This window comes from Pyrgilauda ruficollis, unplaced genomic scaffold (assembly GCF_017590135.1).
Source record: "Pyrgilauda ruficollis isolate IOZ18807 unplaced genomic scaffold, ASM1759013v1 scaffold16, whole genome shotgun sequence".
Classification (NCBI taxonomy): Eukaryota; Metazoa; Chordata; class Aves; order Passeriformes; family Passeridae; genus Pyrgilauda; species Pyrgilauda ruficollis.
Window position 1 is genome coordinate 6,983,473 of NW_024514764.1, and position 20,517 is coordinate 7,003,989.

The 20,517-nt window shown below is 42.0% G+C and overlaps 1 protein-coding gene across 1 annotated transcript in view; it reads right to left on the reverse strand.

The window, feature by feature from the left end:
- XYLT1 (xylosyltransferase 1) overlaps positions 1–20,517 on the reverse strand; it is a 176,962-nt gene that overhangs the window by 86,624 nt on the left and 69,821 nt on the right. The window contains exon 2 of the mRNA XM_041462661.1: positions 3,358–3,880. Within this exon, the coding sequence (XP_041318595.1) occupies positions 3,358–3,880 (523 nt within the window). The remainder of the gene's footprint in view (positions 1–3,357; positions 3,881–20,517) is intronic.

A 20,517-nucleotide genomic window follows, 5' to 3' on the forward strand; every position in this document is an offset into this window, starting at 1 on the left:
GCTACACTTAGCAGCGTCATGGTTTTGATCAGCTGAGACAAGATCCAAGGGGATTAAACGCTGGATGACATCTCAATGGAAACCACAGCACTGGGAACACGTTTATATGTTGGGATAATGGATGAATGTGCTGCTCCAACGCATAAATATTTATACTTCACAGTTTTGCTGAAAACAGACAGGAAACCTTTGTTCAAACCAAACTGATGGGAACAACACTCACATGCTGAACACACAGACTCAGACCCCAGATGTCTGACTGCTGCTGAAAAACACCAGATTGCTTTTTTAAAACATGAAGTGCCTCTACCCACATCTCCCCCTACCAGCAATCCTACCAATGGGGTGTCTTACATCCCCAAAAGCTGACATCCAGTACTTCACAAACTCTCCTGTAATCAAGCTCAATTCCTTTCAAGGACCAGCAGAGTTGATGAAGTCACCTTTCACGAGGGATGGAGTCACTCTGTGAGTGAAGAAGAGCAGTATGGGAGGAGTGGGAGGAGAGATATGGGACCACAACACACTAAGACAGTGGATCTTTAACGGGCCTATAAAATTCAAGGGATCTACCAAATTATATACATAAAGGCCTTCCAGTAGGCACTGGGTGCTTTCAATTTTGGGGCTCCCCCATGTCTGTCTTGATAATTCTGTATTCAAACATTTGGGAAATGACTTCAAGGTCTGGATCTCCTCCATAAGTTTGGTGACCCAATCTTCTTGTGCATTGGTGCTTCCTGCATTAGCAGCTCGTGTCCATTCCATATGCTGCTGCATTACCACTGCTCCACAGCAAAGCTCCCAAATCTGCTCTAAAGCAACCTTGTATGGAACACAGGATGTCCAGATTTTCTGCCAAGGAAATCTGGCAGTTGAAGTGGTTAACTTCAGCTGTCAGCATAGACAGGAGGAAATAACCTTGAGGCAAAGAAAAGTCAACATTTTCCACATATATCCATCTGGCTAGGCTAACATCTCTCTCAATTATTCTTTTTAAACAAGTGTCACCACTTCAAATAAAAAACTAAATGAAACTCTAGCTCAGCAAACCTAAAAATTTTAGACACAACCTTTTTACACCTAATTTTTTTAAATGCAGTATATATCCATACCACGAGTTTTTCCTAAATTAATCACATTTGGACATTTTCATCATTTTTCTAGACATATTTGTAGCTCCCAGTTTTCCTGAGAATTTCACTCTGACATTACAATGGAAGCATTTATACCAACATGCTATGTACGTATATGCTGAAAGGCTTCAAGTGTAAAATGTGACACTGTTCTTGGTTCTAAGACCACATTATTATCCTGACTGCAGGTCACAAGAGATAAATCCTGTATTTAGAAAAGCCGCAGTAAATTTTTCTTGAGAAACATGTTTTTAAGGACAGCAGTTGTTTAAAACTTCTGGAAAGTCACCCTGCACCCCTGGGAGACAGATTACAAGCAGGCATGGAGCCATAGGTGTGTGCAAAATTGCACAGTTGCAGTGTCTGCCCACACTAATGACAATACCTTCCAGCTCTGGCCAGGGTATCACTTGCATATTTGTATATGGGATACATTTACCTACACAAGATTTATAGCACTGGTCCCATTACTAAGAATATCTTCTTAGATCCCAAAAGTGTAGGGCAGTGTTGGCAAGGTGCTAGCCTCCCTCAGCTTTCTCACAGACCACAGCTGACTGCCCTGCCCTTGGGGAAGAAGGGGGAAGAAAAGGGAAGGAATAGTAAGGACATCACAGTGGGTTCCAATAGTGGCACCTCAGAGGTGCCCAGGGGTTCTCACTGATGTTCATCCTGTTACTGATGTCTGCTTTTGCTCCATTTTTAACTTTCTACTGTTCTCTTGTCTTCCCTTCAACTTGTGCTGCCTCTTCCCTTCTTCCCACTGAACATCATGTGTTCTGCCTGCTCCATTTATTGTCTCCAGTGTCTGCCCACCCAGCTTAACAATTTGGAGTATTACCATGATAAGAAAGGGAGAAAAAACACCAAAAGAGATGTGGTAAAAAACCAAAACAAAACAGTCACAGATGCACTGGGGTGGGGAATGGGGGTGCTCAGACCATTCGTCCTGATAAGATGCACCATCTAAATTAAAAGCCTAAGAATCTTGTTACAGGCAGATGTGCTTTTTTGGATACATTCTCTGGGGCAGCTCCTCTTTTTCCCTGTCTGTACAGGGAATTTAATTTCATAATCTCTGTAATAGCAATGCTATCTTTCTCTCTACCATACTGAAATCACCCTGCAGTAACCACTGCTTTGTGATGGTGCAGTAAACAAGCCATTAGAGGATGTTCCCAATGAAAGGAACTAAATATCCCCTGGTTCCCATGGATGCCCATGTCTATTCTACAGTCTCAAAGCAAGACCTATTCTCTAGTTTATAAATCCTCTCTGCACTTTCAGCTTGGACAAAGACATGGCACATCCATGCATGGCCAGTTACAGTGTTGGGACTCTGGACTGTTGTATAAACAAATGCTGCTGTGGGTAATGTGCTCCTTGATCAATACCCACTTTGGTCAACTGATCAATGCTATTTTTTTTTTAAAGGCATTTTACTCTATGGAGATTTTATAGCTGGATGAACAGCGGCACATGAAGCACTTTTTGAAAAGTAGAAAAAGGTCAGCTCAGACATGCAAACTGACAGCAAACTGAGAGGTAGCTCATGATCTGAGGACATGGAGAAACCAAAGCAGCAATCAAAGCTTGGCTTAGGCCAGCAGAGGTAGCAGACTTTCCAGCAGGGATTTTGAAAATAACTTTTGCTGATTCAAGAACATTAAAAATAGAAGTTAGCCCCAAAATTGGATTTTTCCCTGTGCTTTTGGAATTTTTTTTTTATACTTCTGATAATTACCTGGGTTATCAAAATGCTTAGGACTCCACTGTGACAGAAAAATAGTCATAACAGCCGTAACAGCAATGCCACTCATGTATTGGTTAGCATAAAGCTCCAAAATTCACTGTTTCACTGAATGGCTGTTCCCTGATTACCAAAAAGCACATAACTCCTGCACAGCATGGCAAGATTTTGACCATTCTTCTCTGTGTCTGTAGATTAAGAACTAAAAGAAACAGGAGTAGCAGCTGAATACCTAGATCACACTGTGCAATAAAAATCTGGTGGAAGTGAATTCTACAGGAATCCACCAGGGATCTTGTGACATCCATATTATTCCCTTGTTCAAAGGGAATTCAAAGCCTCCCTTGTTTTCATGGGCCAAGTCCATTACACATTCCTGCAATAAAGCCATTTCTGTCATCAGAAGGCCATTCCAATTACACAGAATGCTTCCCCCAAGACAGTGTTTTACTTCTCCATCTCCCAACTTACCCTCCAGGGCACAGAAGCGTGTCACCTGCTCTGGCATCAGCTTCCCAATCTTGTGCTGGCAGTAAACGTCCGCGATCTCCTGGCGACACTGCTGGGACTTGGCACGGGACATGGCCGAGATTGCCTCCTTGCCTGTCACCTCACACTTGGGTGGCTGGTCGTATTTCAGTTCAGGGGCACTGATCTCAAGCTTTTTTAAAAGATGCTCTGTGGGAAATCTGTCAATCTCCTTCAGGTTGTTGCTGCTGCTGTTTTTTCCCAGGTGATCGCTGAACTGCACCACCTCGTTGGAGTTCTTCCCCAGCAGCAAGTTCTCCTTCATCTTTTCCTCTTCCAGTTTCTTTCTCAAGTGCTCCTTTTGTTTGCTAAGGGGTTTTTTTACCAGCTCAGACTGGTGTTTTTGTCTCTGAGTCCTGGGAGCAAAGTTACTGTTATCAATAGTTTCAAAGTCCTTGGGGACCGAATTTTCATTATTGCTGTCTGTTCGCATTTTCTCTTTCGGTCGGTGGGAAAAATAGCCATCCTATAAATGGGGAGAAAAATTACACTCATCTTACTAAACAGTCACATCCCATGCATTACAAGCATTTCTTACATGAAAACATAGATCAATTACAATCCAGCATACTGCAGAAAAACACCCCTGTGTTGGGGTTTGCAGCAGACCGAAGCTGAGAGGCCTCTGGGGTGCCCAAGTCACCTGCACTGGCTTCTCTTCTTCTCTGGGCCAGAGTCCAAGCCCTATCTCAGATGGAGCAGGGAGGTTTTACACAGGTTTCTGAGCAGTGATTAACCAGACATTTCACCCTGACACCATTAAATATCCATGAGAAAACAGACACAGGTTTCAAAGGAGCAAAAGCAGGTCCTTCAATGCTTTCCTTCACTCCTTGTGATTAACCATCACAGTTTGTATCCCAGAACTGCCTCATCGCTCTGCAAAAAGCACCACATGACTACAGCCTGAGCTGTCTTTCAGTGAAGTAACTTTGCCACAAAACAAATCCCTCCCAATTTTGAGCTCCCACACATTTGAACCCTCCCTGGGAAGGTCAGAGTCAGGCTCAGGTGTCAGCTCTTACCCATCATGTTCCTCCTCTTGATGCTCTTAGATAAATACACAGCCCATAACTTTGCAACATGCAAAATCTATCATATAAGGAAAAGGAATAGACCATGTTAAATATTTGTCTGCATCAAGGATGAGTGAGGCTGAGCTGCCTTTGCTCCAGCTGTGGAAACTTGGGGGGGACACAGTTTTTAGATATGTGGACATGGAAATATCTCTGTTTGCAAAAGTGAACAGTAGCAGATAAAATCAATGATGAATGGTTATTAAAACATCTAAAGATAGGAGTAAAAATATTGATAGACTTTTTGAGTCTGTCCTGTTTCCTTTCCACTTATGGAACACATAACCAAAAATCAGAGACTAGGAAATGACAGCATCACTAATGATGACTGATGGGAGCATCTTTTAGCACCTATCAACCACATTTCATATTCAAAACATTTTATCAGCATGAGCTAATTGTTTCTCACACCTCTTTTGTGAGGAACTATTTAACAGTCAGGGTTTGCAGAGAAAGGAGAGATAATGACTTATCCCAGGCCATGCAGGGAGTCAGTATCAGTTTGACCTCTGAAGCTCGGCAATGGGAAATGTTTGAATAGTTTATTCATTAGAAGAAGTTGTTTAGTGAGTGAATAAAGTGATTCTCTCTCCATGAAAATGTCAGACACAGATGAATGCAAAGGAGTTTAAAAAAAAACCCCAACACCAGACAACAACTCACAAACCAAAATCCAAACACTTTTCAAACAAACAAAATACTTCTAGTTTGGGGAGAAATGTTTGTTTGTTTTTTATTAGAATTCTAACGTTTAAGTGAAACATGAAATAAATTTATTTTCTCAGACTTACTTTAAGGAAAAGAATAGCATTTATACAGAAACACAGGTTCATTTAAATAGAAGAAGACTTTCAGGCTCATGAAGCCCAACCATTAATCCAGCACCCAAGTCCACCACTAAACCATGTCTTCTAGTGCCACATCTACACAGCTTTTAAATCCCTCCAGGGATGCTGACCCCCACCCCTTCCCTGGGCAGCCTGTTCCAGTGCCTAACAACACTTACCATGAATAAATTTTTCCTAATATCCAATCTAAAGCTTCCCTGGCACAACTTGAGGTCACTTCCTCTTGTCCTGCCACGTTACCTGGGAGACAGGACCAACCCTGCCCTGGCTGCAGCCTCCACTCAGGGAGCTGCAGAGGGCCATAAGGTCATAGGCAGTATTTCAAGGCAGCCTTCATTCCCAGGAATGACCAAACTAAAATAAAGAAATTACTTTCAGAGCCCAGCTCCCACCACTTGTCCTGTATCTTCAATGAGTCTTCCAAGAAAAAAACCAACTCTGTCTTCTTCAATAAACCTTTTCTAAGGTCTCCAAGGCAATGCCACAACAGGATATTTCTACGTATCTTGGCAACATTCTCTCTCACAGGCTGACTCTTGCTAAATGATTTTCATCTTCAAATTAAAAAAAAAAAATCCTAATCTGTAAAGCAAATATATTTTGATAAAAGGGAAATGAAGGGGGAGGAGATTTGCTATTGGTTCTTCACAGTGGTTTTTATTACCCACAAAGGAGACCCTGGCCTGCACCAGAGCAAGGGCACACACCTCCCATGTCCTGGGAGCGCAGAGCCCTGCCCACACTCCGCCCTCCTGCTCCTTCCAAACCTCTCTGCAGCATGACAAAGTGCCAAAACATGAGAGGTGTGGGCACGTTCTTGTTTCACACAGCATCTGGCACTACACCTAGGTGATGTTTCAATGGGAATCTTTGCTCCCCAGTTTGCCAGCCCTGCAGCAGGAGTGCTGGACAAGCTGTGCAGCTGCCCTGGGGCTGCAGGTCTGGGCACTGCAGCAGTGATCCCACCACGGGACAGAGCACAGGGCTGGGATGAAACCTCAGGAGAAAGGGCAAAGCAAACAGCAGATTATTGGTGTATGGTTCACCTCTTTAAACCATTTTCTTCTTTCAAGTGCTTTTCCCCCTCTGGGAAATGTTTCTCCAAGTCCGCATGCTGGAATCTGAAATAAACAAAATAATTCGAAATGCTTCCAAGGCAGACACAAAATGAAGCTGGGCCACAGCTCTTCCCTGCCTGCAGGGACAGTGAACACCACAAAAACTCCCACCACACAGGTGTGGCACACCCAATGTCTGCAGGGACATCGCTTTGGGAGGAGCAGGGACTAAAAATAAAGCAGGGTCTGTACAACAAGTGTAAAACCAAGAGCTGTAGATAACACTGAAACATAAAACACGTAACAAATACCCCAGCTGGAAAGTCAAATCCAGCCTCGTGCAGTCTCACACCTGTTGGTGCAAGTGTTAAATGCCACAAAACCTGAAATCTCCACCCACCTTTGATCTGCATTTCTCTCTTGATTGCTTTCACCAAAGCCAAGCGTGATTTTTACAGCACAATGATTTCAAGATAGGCTCCACACGTGAGAGCAGAATGTTTGCAGTGCAGAGGAAATGAAACTCAGCACTCCCAGCTTAGAACAGCAGCAGCTGCTGACAGTAAGCTGGGCTCATTTGTGAAGTTCAGGGCTACAAGCAAAAAGCAGCACATCAGGTGTTCAGCTGGCTACACAAAGATGGGTTTTACTTGCTCTGCAATACTTTATTTTTACAGTGCTGGATTAATTGCAGATTTTATTCGTCATGGATGTCTAAGACATTCAAGACAGGGCAGAGTCATCTCACAGAGAGATGAGCTTGTAACAGGCAATCCCAGTTCTGACAGTACCATGTGACATACATCAACAGGTTCACTGTCTGAATCATCATTTATTTCAACTTTTATCAAGCTATTTGTTAGCAGCACCTCCCTATCTCTGTGCTTGCAAATCACTGAAAAAATGGAAGGCTATACCAGGACAAAATGAGAAGCATTAGCCCATTAATACAGCCTGTATGTGTCCACAGCCAAAGATGAAAGCAGTGTTTTCAAACCAACACCTAACACTGCTATTGAAAGCACCATTTTGGTCTTTGCAACAGAGCAGTTCCCTCTAGGCATAGACCAGAAGAGGCTACATCCAAAATCAACTCATTTCAGAGATTACTTATTAAATTTATTACAGGTGTCACACACAACACATGTCACTGAAGAGCACATACTTCACCTGTGCCTTCCCTGGAGTCCTAACCTCTGTAAAGCCATCCCCTCTCGTCCAATCACTCCATGCCCTTGCTCAAAGTCCCTCTCCAGTTCTCTTGTAGCTGCTTCAGGTACTGGAAGATGCTATAAAGAAACCTCTGGAGACTTTGCAGCACCTTATTTTCAAGATGAAGTGTGACACTGTTGATGTCTATCACAGAACACAGGCCTAAGAGAAGGATTGTCACAAGCAGAAATGTTCTGTCCTAACTTTGTCTGGTTCTCAGAAGATACAAGGAGAGGTTAACTGCTGAGTGCTCAATGGCAAGAGCCCTGGCAGGGAGAGTTTTAATGACTGTGGGGCCTCTTCTGAATATGCAGTTCAGGAATAACAAGCAAATATTCCAAAACTAGAAAAGAACAGTCTGTACCCAGGAGTGTGCATGAGATCACTGCCAATTGCATACTGATTGCCATTGATGTTAAAAATAGTATTATAACATTAATGAAAAATAACACTTTAAGCTCAGAGCCATTTTATGTATTGTGAGAATTTGAATTCTGCTCCAAATCCCGCTCCCTATTGAACACACAGGTTTCAATTCTCCAAACTCCACCTCTGGTGTGTTTTGCTAAAGTTTGTCAGACACAATGTATGCTCTTTGGTGTATTAGCCACTTCATCTGCAGTGATTGAGGGTCTGGGGCTTAGGTGCTCTGAGCTTGATTGAATTCAAAGTCCCATCTATCTCAGGAGTGAAGGCCTGGGTTTCTGCAGAGACTTTGCAATCTACTGAGGAAACCATGGAATAAATTGCTGCTGTCACCTGCTACAGACCCAGCAACAGCTGCTGCTGCTCACTGCACCTAGCAGAAATACAGAGAATTTGGAAGAACTTCCCAGCTGTCTGTAATGACAAATGGATTTTAATGACAGCCTGTTAACACTCTCAGAGGCTTTTGCAAGTACAACCCACACCAGTTCAGCCAGACCCCAGGTAAATTTACACACCTGCACACTGCCTCTCTTCATGTTTTGCTTGCCTATATTTGCAAGACACATCTGTCAGCTATATTTGCATCCAAGCTAAGCATGTTCAAGCAGAAACATGCATTTGGGGCTACCCAGGTCACAAATTCTCCTGTACTCTTTCAGGTACATTTCTGTATCCTGCATGCTAGAGGCAGAAGGTTAAAGACAAAGACCATGGCTCCAATAGTGGGCACAGGAAACCTCCAACAAGCCAGCCCTTTCTCAGTGGGGCATCCCACTGCAGGATCAGAACACGCTGCAAAGCCATTAGGTACAGCTCACAGAGTGTCCCACTGCCCCTGGAAGTGAGTTCCTCTGCCAACAGCCTGGATTAGGCAATAGGACTGGTAATTTTTGCAATACACAAAAAGCTAGCACTAGACAATTTCAAATCTGCTTTCAGAGAGAGAACCTAATGTGCATTTAAATCAGCAGAGACCCAAACATCAGCAGACAGGGGCGTGCCAGCTCTGCAGACACACAGGCACACAGACAGTGGCTGAGGGATCCAGCTCGAGGCACCAAAGCCAAGGGAAGAGCCCACACCGTGCAGGCAGGCACTGCTCCAGCATCCCCTGCCACACACCTGCCGAGGCACAGTGCTGCTGGAAGGCTCCTTCTGCACTGGCTTTGTAGAGAACCTAAAAGAAAACCCTACTCAGCACACAAAGGCACACAATAGGAGCTTGCATTTATCTGCCAGAGGTGTTCACTGCATTGTGCAGAGCACTTCCTCCTGACAGTAAGGAAATGCTCCCTTCTTAGGAAAAGTTATTCACTGTACAATTTCTTTATCAACAAAGTCCTATAAATACTATACAGATGGATGGACCATGTGCAACCGAGCCCTGAATGGCAAATGTTCACAGTTACAGTTTATCTGACAACTCATTTTCTCCCCAGCACGGAAGGATTTGCTGTCTTTTTGTACTGAGAACATATTCTCATATTTTTCCTCTGGCAAAGCTTGGTACCTCAAAGACACAGCAAAACAAACCAGAAATATGCACATGCATACACAGAGCAACAATGAAACACACAGATCTTCCTCTAAATACAAAGTACTGCACATGCTGGCCTTGAGGAGCAGCTATTAATCTAACACCTGTACTGTAAAAAACTACATGTTTTTCCTCCTTTCACATAGTAAAGCACCCAGTTATTGACCTCCTGTGAAAATATGCAATGCCTGGGCAGTCATGCAGGATCACACACAGCTGAGGCCCCAGAGCTGGGGCAGGCACTTGCTGCTTTGCTGGGCTGGGCTGTCCAGGATCCAACCAGCTCACAGCTCCCAGAGGTGGGGAATAGCTTCAAAACCTGCATCACATGTCAAAGCCTCAGAGACCTAGTCAGCTTTCACAGGACCATCTATTTTACCTGTCCTGTGACTGAGAAGAATTTAAACAGAACTATGAAAAGATAATTAAAACAAGTTTCTGTTCAATATTAATCACAGCTGTGACATATTAGTTGGTAGTGCTTGTTAATTACTTCAGTAAAGAGACCTTCCAATTACCAGAGGAGTCAGGGGATGGCATCTCTACAATTAAATATTTTTTCTTCTGCTCATGTATTTGTGCATTTGTGGGCTGTTTCTTAGTTGAAATCAAAACCTTTTGCATTCAGAAGTACAAACTTTACACTGTGGTCACCCCATTGTCTCCTGTCCTACCACACTCACATCTTTCAGACTGTGAAACCACCACTGCTCTGCTTGAACTCCTCATGCAGCCACATGGATGCAGAGCAGACATCCCATTGTGCCATCAAAACAAACAAGAAATTGGGAACTTTAATTGAAGATGTGGTTGATGTGCCATGAGACCCTTGGAAAATGAGTACTTTTGGCAGGTTTGAACAAAAGCGAGGCCAAAGACAGCAGATGGAGGAAAGGCAGCAGATGTTAATGTAGTTATATTTTTCCATATGTTTTTCTGTTTTGCTGTAATAAGTACATTGTACTTTAATTGTCAGTGGCTGAAGACTTAGGAGAAACATTTTGTGAGAAATATATTATGTTACTTTATGCTTTTCATTAGAGAGGGAGATGCAAAAGGTGAAAATAGATTTATTGACTTGCGAGCTGGCAATGATGAAAGATATAATTGCTTCAAACACAGTGCTTTCTGTTATGTAAAAGGAAAATGAGACAAAGCAATAATTTGGGTTAAAAGGGGGATTCTGACACTTGAAAAAGCAGGAGTCCTTCAGGTTCAGCTCTAACAGATACAGGCACAGCCAGCCCAAAACTATTGCAACACTTATCATTTCAAAATGCAGAGAAACAGATGGACCACCACAAAGTGCACAGGGGACCCCTCAGTGGAACATGTGCACTGGTGATTGTTTGGAGGACTATTTTTTCCTTCCTTTCCAAAACTGTTGCCATCCATTTTTATTTTTCCTTAACACCAATTTCAGCAGTGTGATCCAAAACATGAGAAACAACATCGTAAAAACATCATTAATAGAAGTTGCTTTTATCCCTTTTTACATACATACACTAAGGGAAGATGCTCTGGTTTGAAATAGAACGAAAACAGCTTCAAAACTTTGGCTGCTTTCCTCAAAATAGTTTTTCTGGTTTTTGCTAACATGTGACTTACTTTCAGAGTGATTTAGTTTAGGGAGTAAAATAATATTGCATCCCTCAAGAGACCAATCAGATTTTCACATTTGTTCCAGCTTAGCACAGTAACTGTACAAAAAGCCATCCTTATATCAAGAGTAATTTCAGATGTTCTGGTTATTAAAAAGTTTGGAATACTGCTAGAGGGAGCTGTGAAAGCACACATCCATAGTCCTTCCAAAACTGACCACTTTTGTTTTCTGCTACTTTAAACTTCTCAGGGAAGTTTGCACTTTGACAACACAGACCAGTCTAAATGTATTAAACGTCTGTAACAGAACTTGATTTATGACCAGTAACTGCCCGCACTTTACACATTTTGTCCTCTTTCAAATGGCACTGAACCTCATTAGGACTCCAGATTCAGGCACAAGCCCTGCTTTTGGCAAGGGTTCCTCCCAGGGACTCACCACCAGGAACAGCAACACTCGCTGGGCTGGGGCAGTGACAACACTGAGCTGGGGCAGGTTTTCTGGCTGTGTACACGCACACTTTAATAGTTCCCACCTCTGCCTTGCAGCAGCTTTAGCTCTGCCTGGGTGTGGGCAGAGAACCCACCCCTGCATGATACAAGACATTGCTCAGTTCCCAGGCAAACAAGCCCTCAAAAGACCTTCATTCGAGCATCTGTCCTGCAACATTAACCAGCGTTACTGAGCCTCCTGGATCCACTTCAGCACAGCCACATCTTTAAACAGAATTCACCACAAAACCAGGAAATACGTGAAGGAGGACTGGCCTGACAGTGCAAAATGCAGCTCCTGAGAAAGCTCGGGAAAACCCTGGAGGTTTATTTTCCTATAGCTTCTCCCCTAGAGAAGCTGGATCTTACAGCAAAGAGTTCAAACATGAAGGAGCTTACAAGGAAGTCAGTTTCTTTCAAGGGAAATTATTTAAGTGACTTTTTATAAGAATGTCTATACTTTGTGATCCTTGAACAGAACCCTCAGTTGAAAAGACTGAGCAGCAGCAGACACTAATTAATGCCACACAACTTCTTAACAGGAGTTCAGCAGGTGGGGTCAAGAACTGATAAATCTACATGATTGTTTTTCCTGATGGCTATTCTGATACTGAAAGGAAAATGTGAGAGCTTCTGTGTTTTTATTTCTCACCAAATTTTACTGCTTCATTATTTGACAAAGGTGCCCCAAAGAGATAGTATGTAAATAAATAACACAAAGTAAGAACAGGGGTAAAGCTCAATAATTTCCATGTTTAAACTATGGACATGATAACCACACTGAATACCCATTACCAGCCAAACTTTCATTTTTATTTTTTTACCTTTCCCTCCCAATAACCTAACCCATAAAAAAATAATGCTGTTAATCTGAATTCCTCAGCTTTCATCACTATTTCTTTCATCCAGAATTCAGCCAATATAGATTTTATATCTTTCAGAGCAGTAGTAAACACGTGAAATTGCTTCCTGGTGACTTGTTATTAACTAGATTCCAACTAAATTCATGAGGATGCCTATTCCAACTCCAATCTAAACAATCTTGAGCAGCCCAGGGTGAATTGCTGAGACACACAATAGATCTCTGGCAGCTGTAGAAATTAAACATAATCAGAATATGGATGGTAGAAACCAGAGACACCCTCTCACACAAATGAAAACATCCTTGTAAAATACAGTCAGTTTAGCACAAACGTATTCAGCCTTAATTAGGTAGAAAATCTATTTAGATGAATATAATACAAAGAATAACAATGAACTTCAGGATTACATTTTGTTACTTGGAGGGAAAAAAACAACACAAATAAATGGGAAGTAATTGGACCTTATTTAATAGTCTCAGACTATCAGCTTGAACAACTATAATCATTAAAGGCCCTGCAGTGATCTTCTACTGATAAATGCTGTTAAATCAGAATTACAATACAACAAGCATGAAGAGCAAAGCCTATTAAAATGAGCAACACTAAAAGAAATAGATTAATTCAAATCTTTTTTCACCAGCACCACAAGGAGTCTTTGAGCCAAGCACATAGAAATGAAAGGTTTTCATATTTCCTCTTGTTTTGATTGAAATATTAACACTTCCACACAGGTGATTACTGCAGGGGGACTGCAGATGAGCAGCAGTTACCTGCTGCTGGATTTGTGGATGTGCTACATACTGGTTTGTACCTTCACAAAAAGTTCTTCTGCAAGACCAGTAGTTACATTCATAAAATAAAATTGCAAAAGCCAGAGGATTACTATGGGCTCTTAGCTACCTTGTCAGCAGTTCAGCCTTCCTGAGAGTTCAGCCTGGGACTGGCCTCAGCAAGGGTGGTCTGTGTGGTACTGCATTCTCAGTTCTTGCAAATTCATTCAGAGCTATACACATGAGCAGTTTTAACAACGTGATGAAAGATGACAGAGTTCTGGGGTTAAAAGATAGAGCAAAATAAAAATTTCCAACACCAAAAACAATGCAACTTAAGTTCAAAAACTTGTAAGGATCGTGAAGAATATATGCATTAGGAAAAGACATCAAAAAGTTTCCTAGGAAACTGCCCTCTTCCCTTTCTTGAATAAATACTCACTTTGGAGACCAAACCCTTTTTCTGTACTGTACTAAACACACTGACTACACTTAAGCCAAACACCTCAAGTATAGTATAGTGCCCAACCTTCTTTAGGCACAGAGCAGCTTTCCTCTCATGCTGTAAGCAGTGCTGTCAAAACAGTTATTTGTAATTACACTGCATTTAACAATGGTCGTATTTCCATAACTCCACATTTACAATTCTGTCAGAAACAAGGACTCCCTCCACACACAGTCAGTGATTATATCCCAGCATATCCACATCCTCAGCTGACAGAACCAGATGGGCAGCACAGCATCATGTTAACTTAGTCACTGTTCATAGACTATGCCACACAGAAAAATCAAATCACAATATATTCATTGTTATAATGAATATCATTATGTTAGAGCATAAAAAAAATGGAAGGCAGAGAAACAGTGATAAAAAATGAGTCCCGTCTGTCTAGAAATTCTTGTTTGTTTCTTCTTCTTACCTTACTATTTTAAACCAAAAAATAATGTAAAGCGAGCTGGAAACTTTAAATTTGCACCTACAAATAGATATTGTGTGAATTTTACCAGATTAAGTTGTCTTCTATATACACCAGCACTAGTCCAAAACATGCTGTGAGGGAATAGAACAGTGGCTATACTCAACAGTGGCATTATTTCCACTTAATTGGAATTAAATGGGCAGTGGAAGGATGATTGCAGGATGAGATTACTACTTTTGGCTTTCTATACACTTGCTCTTTGGATTTTTTCCTTGATTTTGCAGCACTCATCAACTCCCACCAAGCACTGTGATAGGGTGAAAGGCAAAGACACGTTTCAGTTCCAGGGACAAGGTGTCAGTGATGTCACACATCCAGTGGTGCTTTCTCTCATGCAACAAACGAGAAAATTCAATCTCTGTTTTTATATCTCAAACCTGGTGTACAGGATAGGATTTAGTCTTTTATACACTAGAGAGTTCTATTTTACAAGCATATTTAATAATCTACAGCAACCTTAGTGCACATACTACTACTGTAGTGCACTGTAATTCTTTAGAAAGAAACTGTTTTGAGAATTTTCTGATTGCTGGAACACAGTTTCATTTGCAGAGACAGCACAATGATAGCTCACACATCATGCTATGTATATCTTTCAAAACATGTATTTCTCATTAATAATTTTACTATGCCAACCATTCCAAATATCAAAGTGACACCTGACAATTATAATGCTACATGTTCACCAACATAATAATAACGCTTCAGCAGAGTGATATTTGCAAGGGTTTGAAAGGAAGAAAATCTCTACCTAAAATCTCGCGTAGGATGCATAAACTGCAGAGATGAGGGCACTGCCAGGAATCAGCCTAAGGGAACTGTTGGTATTACAGATTTGAAGCTAACAGCTTCTAATGCATGGTTTGTAAGGATGGATCTATCCACGTGAAGCAATGCCAAGGAGAGACAGACACACACTGTGTCTCTTTAGTGATGGGGGCAGATCAAGTACTGTCATTCTGCAAGCTTTGGCCCTCATATATATCCAAGAATATATGTCTATATATTCAAAAGACTTCCAGAGACCTGTTTTGTCTGATGAGCCGCTGTCTCTCAGTGACACGATGCTGCTGCGAAAGGTGCAAATTCAGCAAGTGTCCACACTCCTGGTCCTTGTGCACATCTGCCGGCAGCAGATCGCCTCCCTTGGAAGCAGCCTGGAAAACCCACGGGCGCCTCAAGGCTTTCCCGGAGAAGCCCCTTGTGGTGACAGGTTGCACATAATTCCCTTTCTGAAGGATGTTTCGGGAGAAGCAGCAGGGGAAAGATGCCGAAACTCGGCCTTCTGCCGCTCCCCCGCCGGGCCAGCCCCGCCGCGATGGCACAGAAATGTTTGCTCAAGCCCGAGCTGGCCGGAATACCAATGGAGGCCAGCAACGAGCTGAAGGGCAAACAGGAAGAAGGGAAAAGCCCCAGTGACACAAAAGAAACAAAGAGGCGGAGATGAGCTTTGCCAGCAGGTACCGCATGGCAGTGCCGAGCGCTCCGGGCCGCGCTCGCTGCCAGCGCAGCTCAGCGCGGCCCTTCCGTGTTCTCTGTTGGCACAAAATGATGTTGGCCGGGCAGATTTGAAGAAAGCTGATGCGAGCTGAAGCCTGCTGTAAATCTGCATGTGATAGGATGTGTTTCGCAGGCGGTGAAAGCCGAGAAGGAGCTGTCGTCTTCACTCAGTTTAATTCCTGTGTGTCCTCTAGAGCAGCAAAAGTCGTCATTAAGAAACAACGAGCGTCTCTCTCTCTATGGCTCAGATTCTCAGTTTATGCCCAAATAAATTTTATGTTCTTCTGAAACCCCTTTGAATGGCTGTTAAAATGGGCTATTTTTGGCTTCTTGACTTGCTCAAGGAACTTAAAAAAAGCAGACTTAGGAATGTATTAGGCAACATTTTCTCATTGCGTTGAAAACTCCACGATAATGAATGTCTTGGAAAGAGCAACAAGATTGTTATCATCCTTAACTCTTTGACCGAAGGCATGAGCTGGGCTGCTTCCAGTAAACAAGTGGTTCGTGTTAATTTTATAGATGTGATTGAAATAAGTAAAGAGTCACTTGAATTATTTTTTTCCTTTGCAGTTAGTGAATAAATGTGGGCTAGTTGGCCAAAAGCCCCCACTGACACAGACTATTGCAGCAAGACAGTAGTGGTTGAAAAACCCCTGTTCATCTTATCTGCCATCAATCATCCACAGAGAGAGGGAATGACAATTGCAATGTTACACATCTATAAATACAAATTCCTCTGTTCTCTACAGCCAACAAGACTGTTCCCACGCATAAGGGTATTATTCAGTGCTGGTTTTACAAATAAGGTGAAATTCTGGCAGTGCCCACCCAGAAGTCAATGGACAGGAGGAAGCCATCCTACTCCTGGTGAGCCACGTCAGCTCCACAGGGATCCAGCACGTTCCAGCACTGTCCTGCCCACAAAATACACCACAGTCTGAACTCAGAGCAAATCTAGATGATGAGTTACAGCTGCTTGCAGTGCTAATTATTCTATGCAGTGCCCATATTCTAATGAATCTCCTATAAAGAAGTGGTACTTTTTTACAATATAATTCCATTTATGTTGTGAACTGGCTGGCAATGAAATTTCTGAAGCTATAAACACATCTACCTTGAAAACTGTCTCCAAGTATGTTCAAAGAAAGAGGCTGCTGAGCAAGGAACAAAAGCCAGGATGATATTGCATGGGGCAGAAAAGTAAATCTACTTTCACTGTTCTTCCAGGATTTGGAGGGGCAGAGCAGGGCAGAATGGTAAGATAAAGGATATCCAACACCAGAAAAAAACATGCATGAACTCTGATAAAAATAGATTCTAAGCAAGGAAATTGACTACCCATTGCACTGAGCAGTAAAACTGCAGATGCACAGCTCAGTGCACAGGAAAAGGGCAAAGCCAAGAGTGCAAACTGAAAGGCAGCTATCTGACATGAAAAACATAATTGACAAGTATTTGTAGGAAATTGTTTAACACCAGCCCTCTTGACTGTCAGCCTGACATTCATTAAGTGCAAAGAAAAAGTCTTTAAAAAGCAGCATTTAATTACTTACTGAATTGCTATTACAAAGCAGTTGTTTTTATTTACAGATCGCATTAATACAAATATGATCTGATCCTGATCATTAGGATTAACTGTAGTGATCTTGTTTGCCAACAATAGTATCTTTGTACTTAAAGTAAAATGTCATTAAAAAGCCATGGGAAGTTCATCATTAATGTGCAAGCAGTGTAATCTTAATTTCCTCCTGCAGATACTGAACTGAGACCAATCATGCAAGATTTTCCAGTATGTAAAATAACTGTCAGTTTTCATTACAAAGAATATGAAGCAAAAGGAACGCTGAAATAACAAGGCTGAAACAATTTTCCAGATTTAGCAAAACCCATGCCACACTTTTTCTAAGAGCTAAAGAGATTTTTTCAAGGGGTAAATTTCCCAGGAATCCTGAAAACAAGATGCAATGTTGCTTTGTTCAGAGTTCAGTTCTGGGCTGGTAAGACCACAGTAGGCTGATTATTCAACCTACCTCTCATGCAGATGATGGTACAACCTCAAGTATATGGCAGATATTATTCATTCAAGAAAAACTGACTGAAGATCAGTGGAATTGCCAGCAGTTAAAGATTTTAGTTCTTGATAGTACAAAAATGATCAAGCAGACTTAATGACAAAATGTACAAAGCCAAGAGTAATGTATGGCTCAGAAAAGGGAATTACAAGGGAAGAAATCCAATCTTCAAGAACAACTTATGTCAAGCAAGTGCAGACTGTGACATCAGCACATATGGATGTGAAGGTAGACAGCTTTCAGGAATGTTAAACAAAGGGCTCAGACCTGCAAGACCCTGAGAAATTTACAAAAATTGGGCAAGAAGTAAGGAAAACAAAGCAGCTTTCTAAAATGTCAGTGTAAATGTACAGGTATCAAAAGTTTTACATATTAATCAGGACAATCATGGTATAAACAATGGGAAAGAATAAGTTGGATAAATATCTAGATTATTCTCTAGAAATTATGGACAGTTTGAAGACATTAACTTTGGACTAAGTGTATTTAACACTTATTTAGTCTCAATCTCCTTCATACTATAACTTCTGACCCCATCTTGAACCTTGCTGCTGGGCACCCATCCTGTCAGATGCCATCCATGGCAAATACAGTATGTTTTATGTTTGTCTTTTAATCTTATCTCTCAGCTTCTGCTTTGGTGTTCAATAGTTCACCTTTTGTCTGATTGCTGCCCTTGCCTGGGTTCCAATCTTTGCAGAGCTGCAAACCTGTCAGACAAGGAACAAAAAACTCATTTCTAAATAGATAAGGGAACATAAAAACAGCCATGGGTCAGGTTCCACCTGAAGTCAGGACAGCAGGTTTTGTGAAGTGCTGCCAAGATGAGTCAGGCTTCCTCCCCTTCTGCCTTGCTGGTGAAAGCGCATGAAATTTCCCAAAACTTTTCAACTTCAAAGCTCTAATACAGCTTCAGCCAAGGACCAAGGGCTGCACTGTTTCTCCACCCCATCCATCCCTACCCTCCATCCACCCCAGCAAGGCTGCCCCTTACACTGCTGGACTGGCACAGTGGTATCAAGAGGGAGGCCTCAATGTGGCCTGGCTCAGGAGCCCTGAACGGGGTCAAGAAAGCCACCAGTATTTTCCAGTTCTTTGTCAGCAATGAAAGTCATCAAACAAAACTTGCAAGCCTCTCCCTAATAACCCCTGAGGTCAACATCTTACCTCTTATTTCTTAGTGACACAACAAATTGGGATCAACAGTTTGCTTTCTTCTCTTACTATTGTTTCTCAAGTTTCAGATAAAAATGACATTTTCACAGTTTAGTAGTTTAGAGCTAAAGGCTTATTAGTCAAACTGGAAAAGATCTGAGTATAACTGAAAACACGGGTTTGACATTTTTAGCAGTTAACTCCCCAGGACATTGCATTTCTATTGTTGTCAAAGTGCTGGAACAAGCCTCAAGACTGCACCATGCAAAGCTGAAACAAGGATGGGCTGAGGGCTGCCAGGGTTTTCCAAATCCATGAGCCCAACACTGCAGTGTGCCCCAGAGACCCCCACGGGAACAGCAGAGCCTCCTGCCCCAGCTACAGCCACACCAATGAACCTGCAGGTGTTGGTCCATGGACCCAGGGGACACAAGAGCACATTTAAGAGGTTCTGCAACCACAGCCATCGTGGCCATGCCATTGTTAGTGAAGGCAAATCAAATGGAAGTCGCTGGGAAGGCTGCAGCGTCCTAAAGCAGAGTCTGGTCCCTTGTGGCACTGCTGAGCCAGCAAAGCACAGCTACAAGGATTTGACAAGGTCTATCAGGCATTTATTACCCCCACAGCACAGGGTAGGGCAGTTCATCATGTTCAAAGGAGCATGTATATTTTCCTATTATAAATAAAATGGTTTGAGGTTATGCTCCCTGCATGGTAACACTGTCCCAGTGTTTATGCTGAACATCTTTCACATGGTTTTGTTACCCAAACTCCCCCCTACATCTATGATGGTGGTCTTGGAAGGACAAGAAAGAGGCATTCAAAAATGCATGCAAACTGCATGTATACTTCAACAGGAATATTTTCATGTGTGCAAAATGAATAGTTAACCAAGCAATTCACAGTCAGGATAAAGCTACTCCAATACAAAAACTTTCTGTCCCTCTAAAATCTGGCTTATGTTATCACAGAAAACAAATTAAAATGGATGCCTTGTTCCTTTTCCAGACATTTCAATCAAATTTTTGACTCCCTGCAAGTCTCTGCCTGTCCTGCTGGTAATGACCTCCATCCAGGAGACAGGGCATGGAAGAGCACTGAGTGCTTTCACAACTTTCTGCCTTCCTTTAATTTGCCATCTCTAACATCAACAGTCCCAAGTCTCTCTTGAATTATCACTCCTCAAACAGGCATATTGACACTGGAGATCTTCCTCCTACTTTTCAAGTACCATTAAAGTCCTTATAAAGATGCACACAAAATGGAAATATTTATAAAACTGTGAAACTGAAATATGCTACATATGCTGAAGACTAAAGTAAAAACAGCAGATGTCATTATTATGCATACTTATTATATATTTACATTTTATATATCATTTACATATTACACACTTCCTAATTTATTTTTTTAAAATATCAACACACTTGATATTATCAAACAGCTTTTTAAACAAAAGCCTGGAAAAAGCCTGTTTGTCTTCTCTGCAACCTCATAAATTTGCAA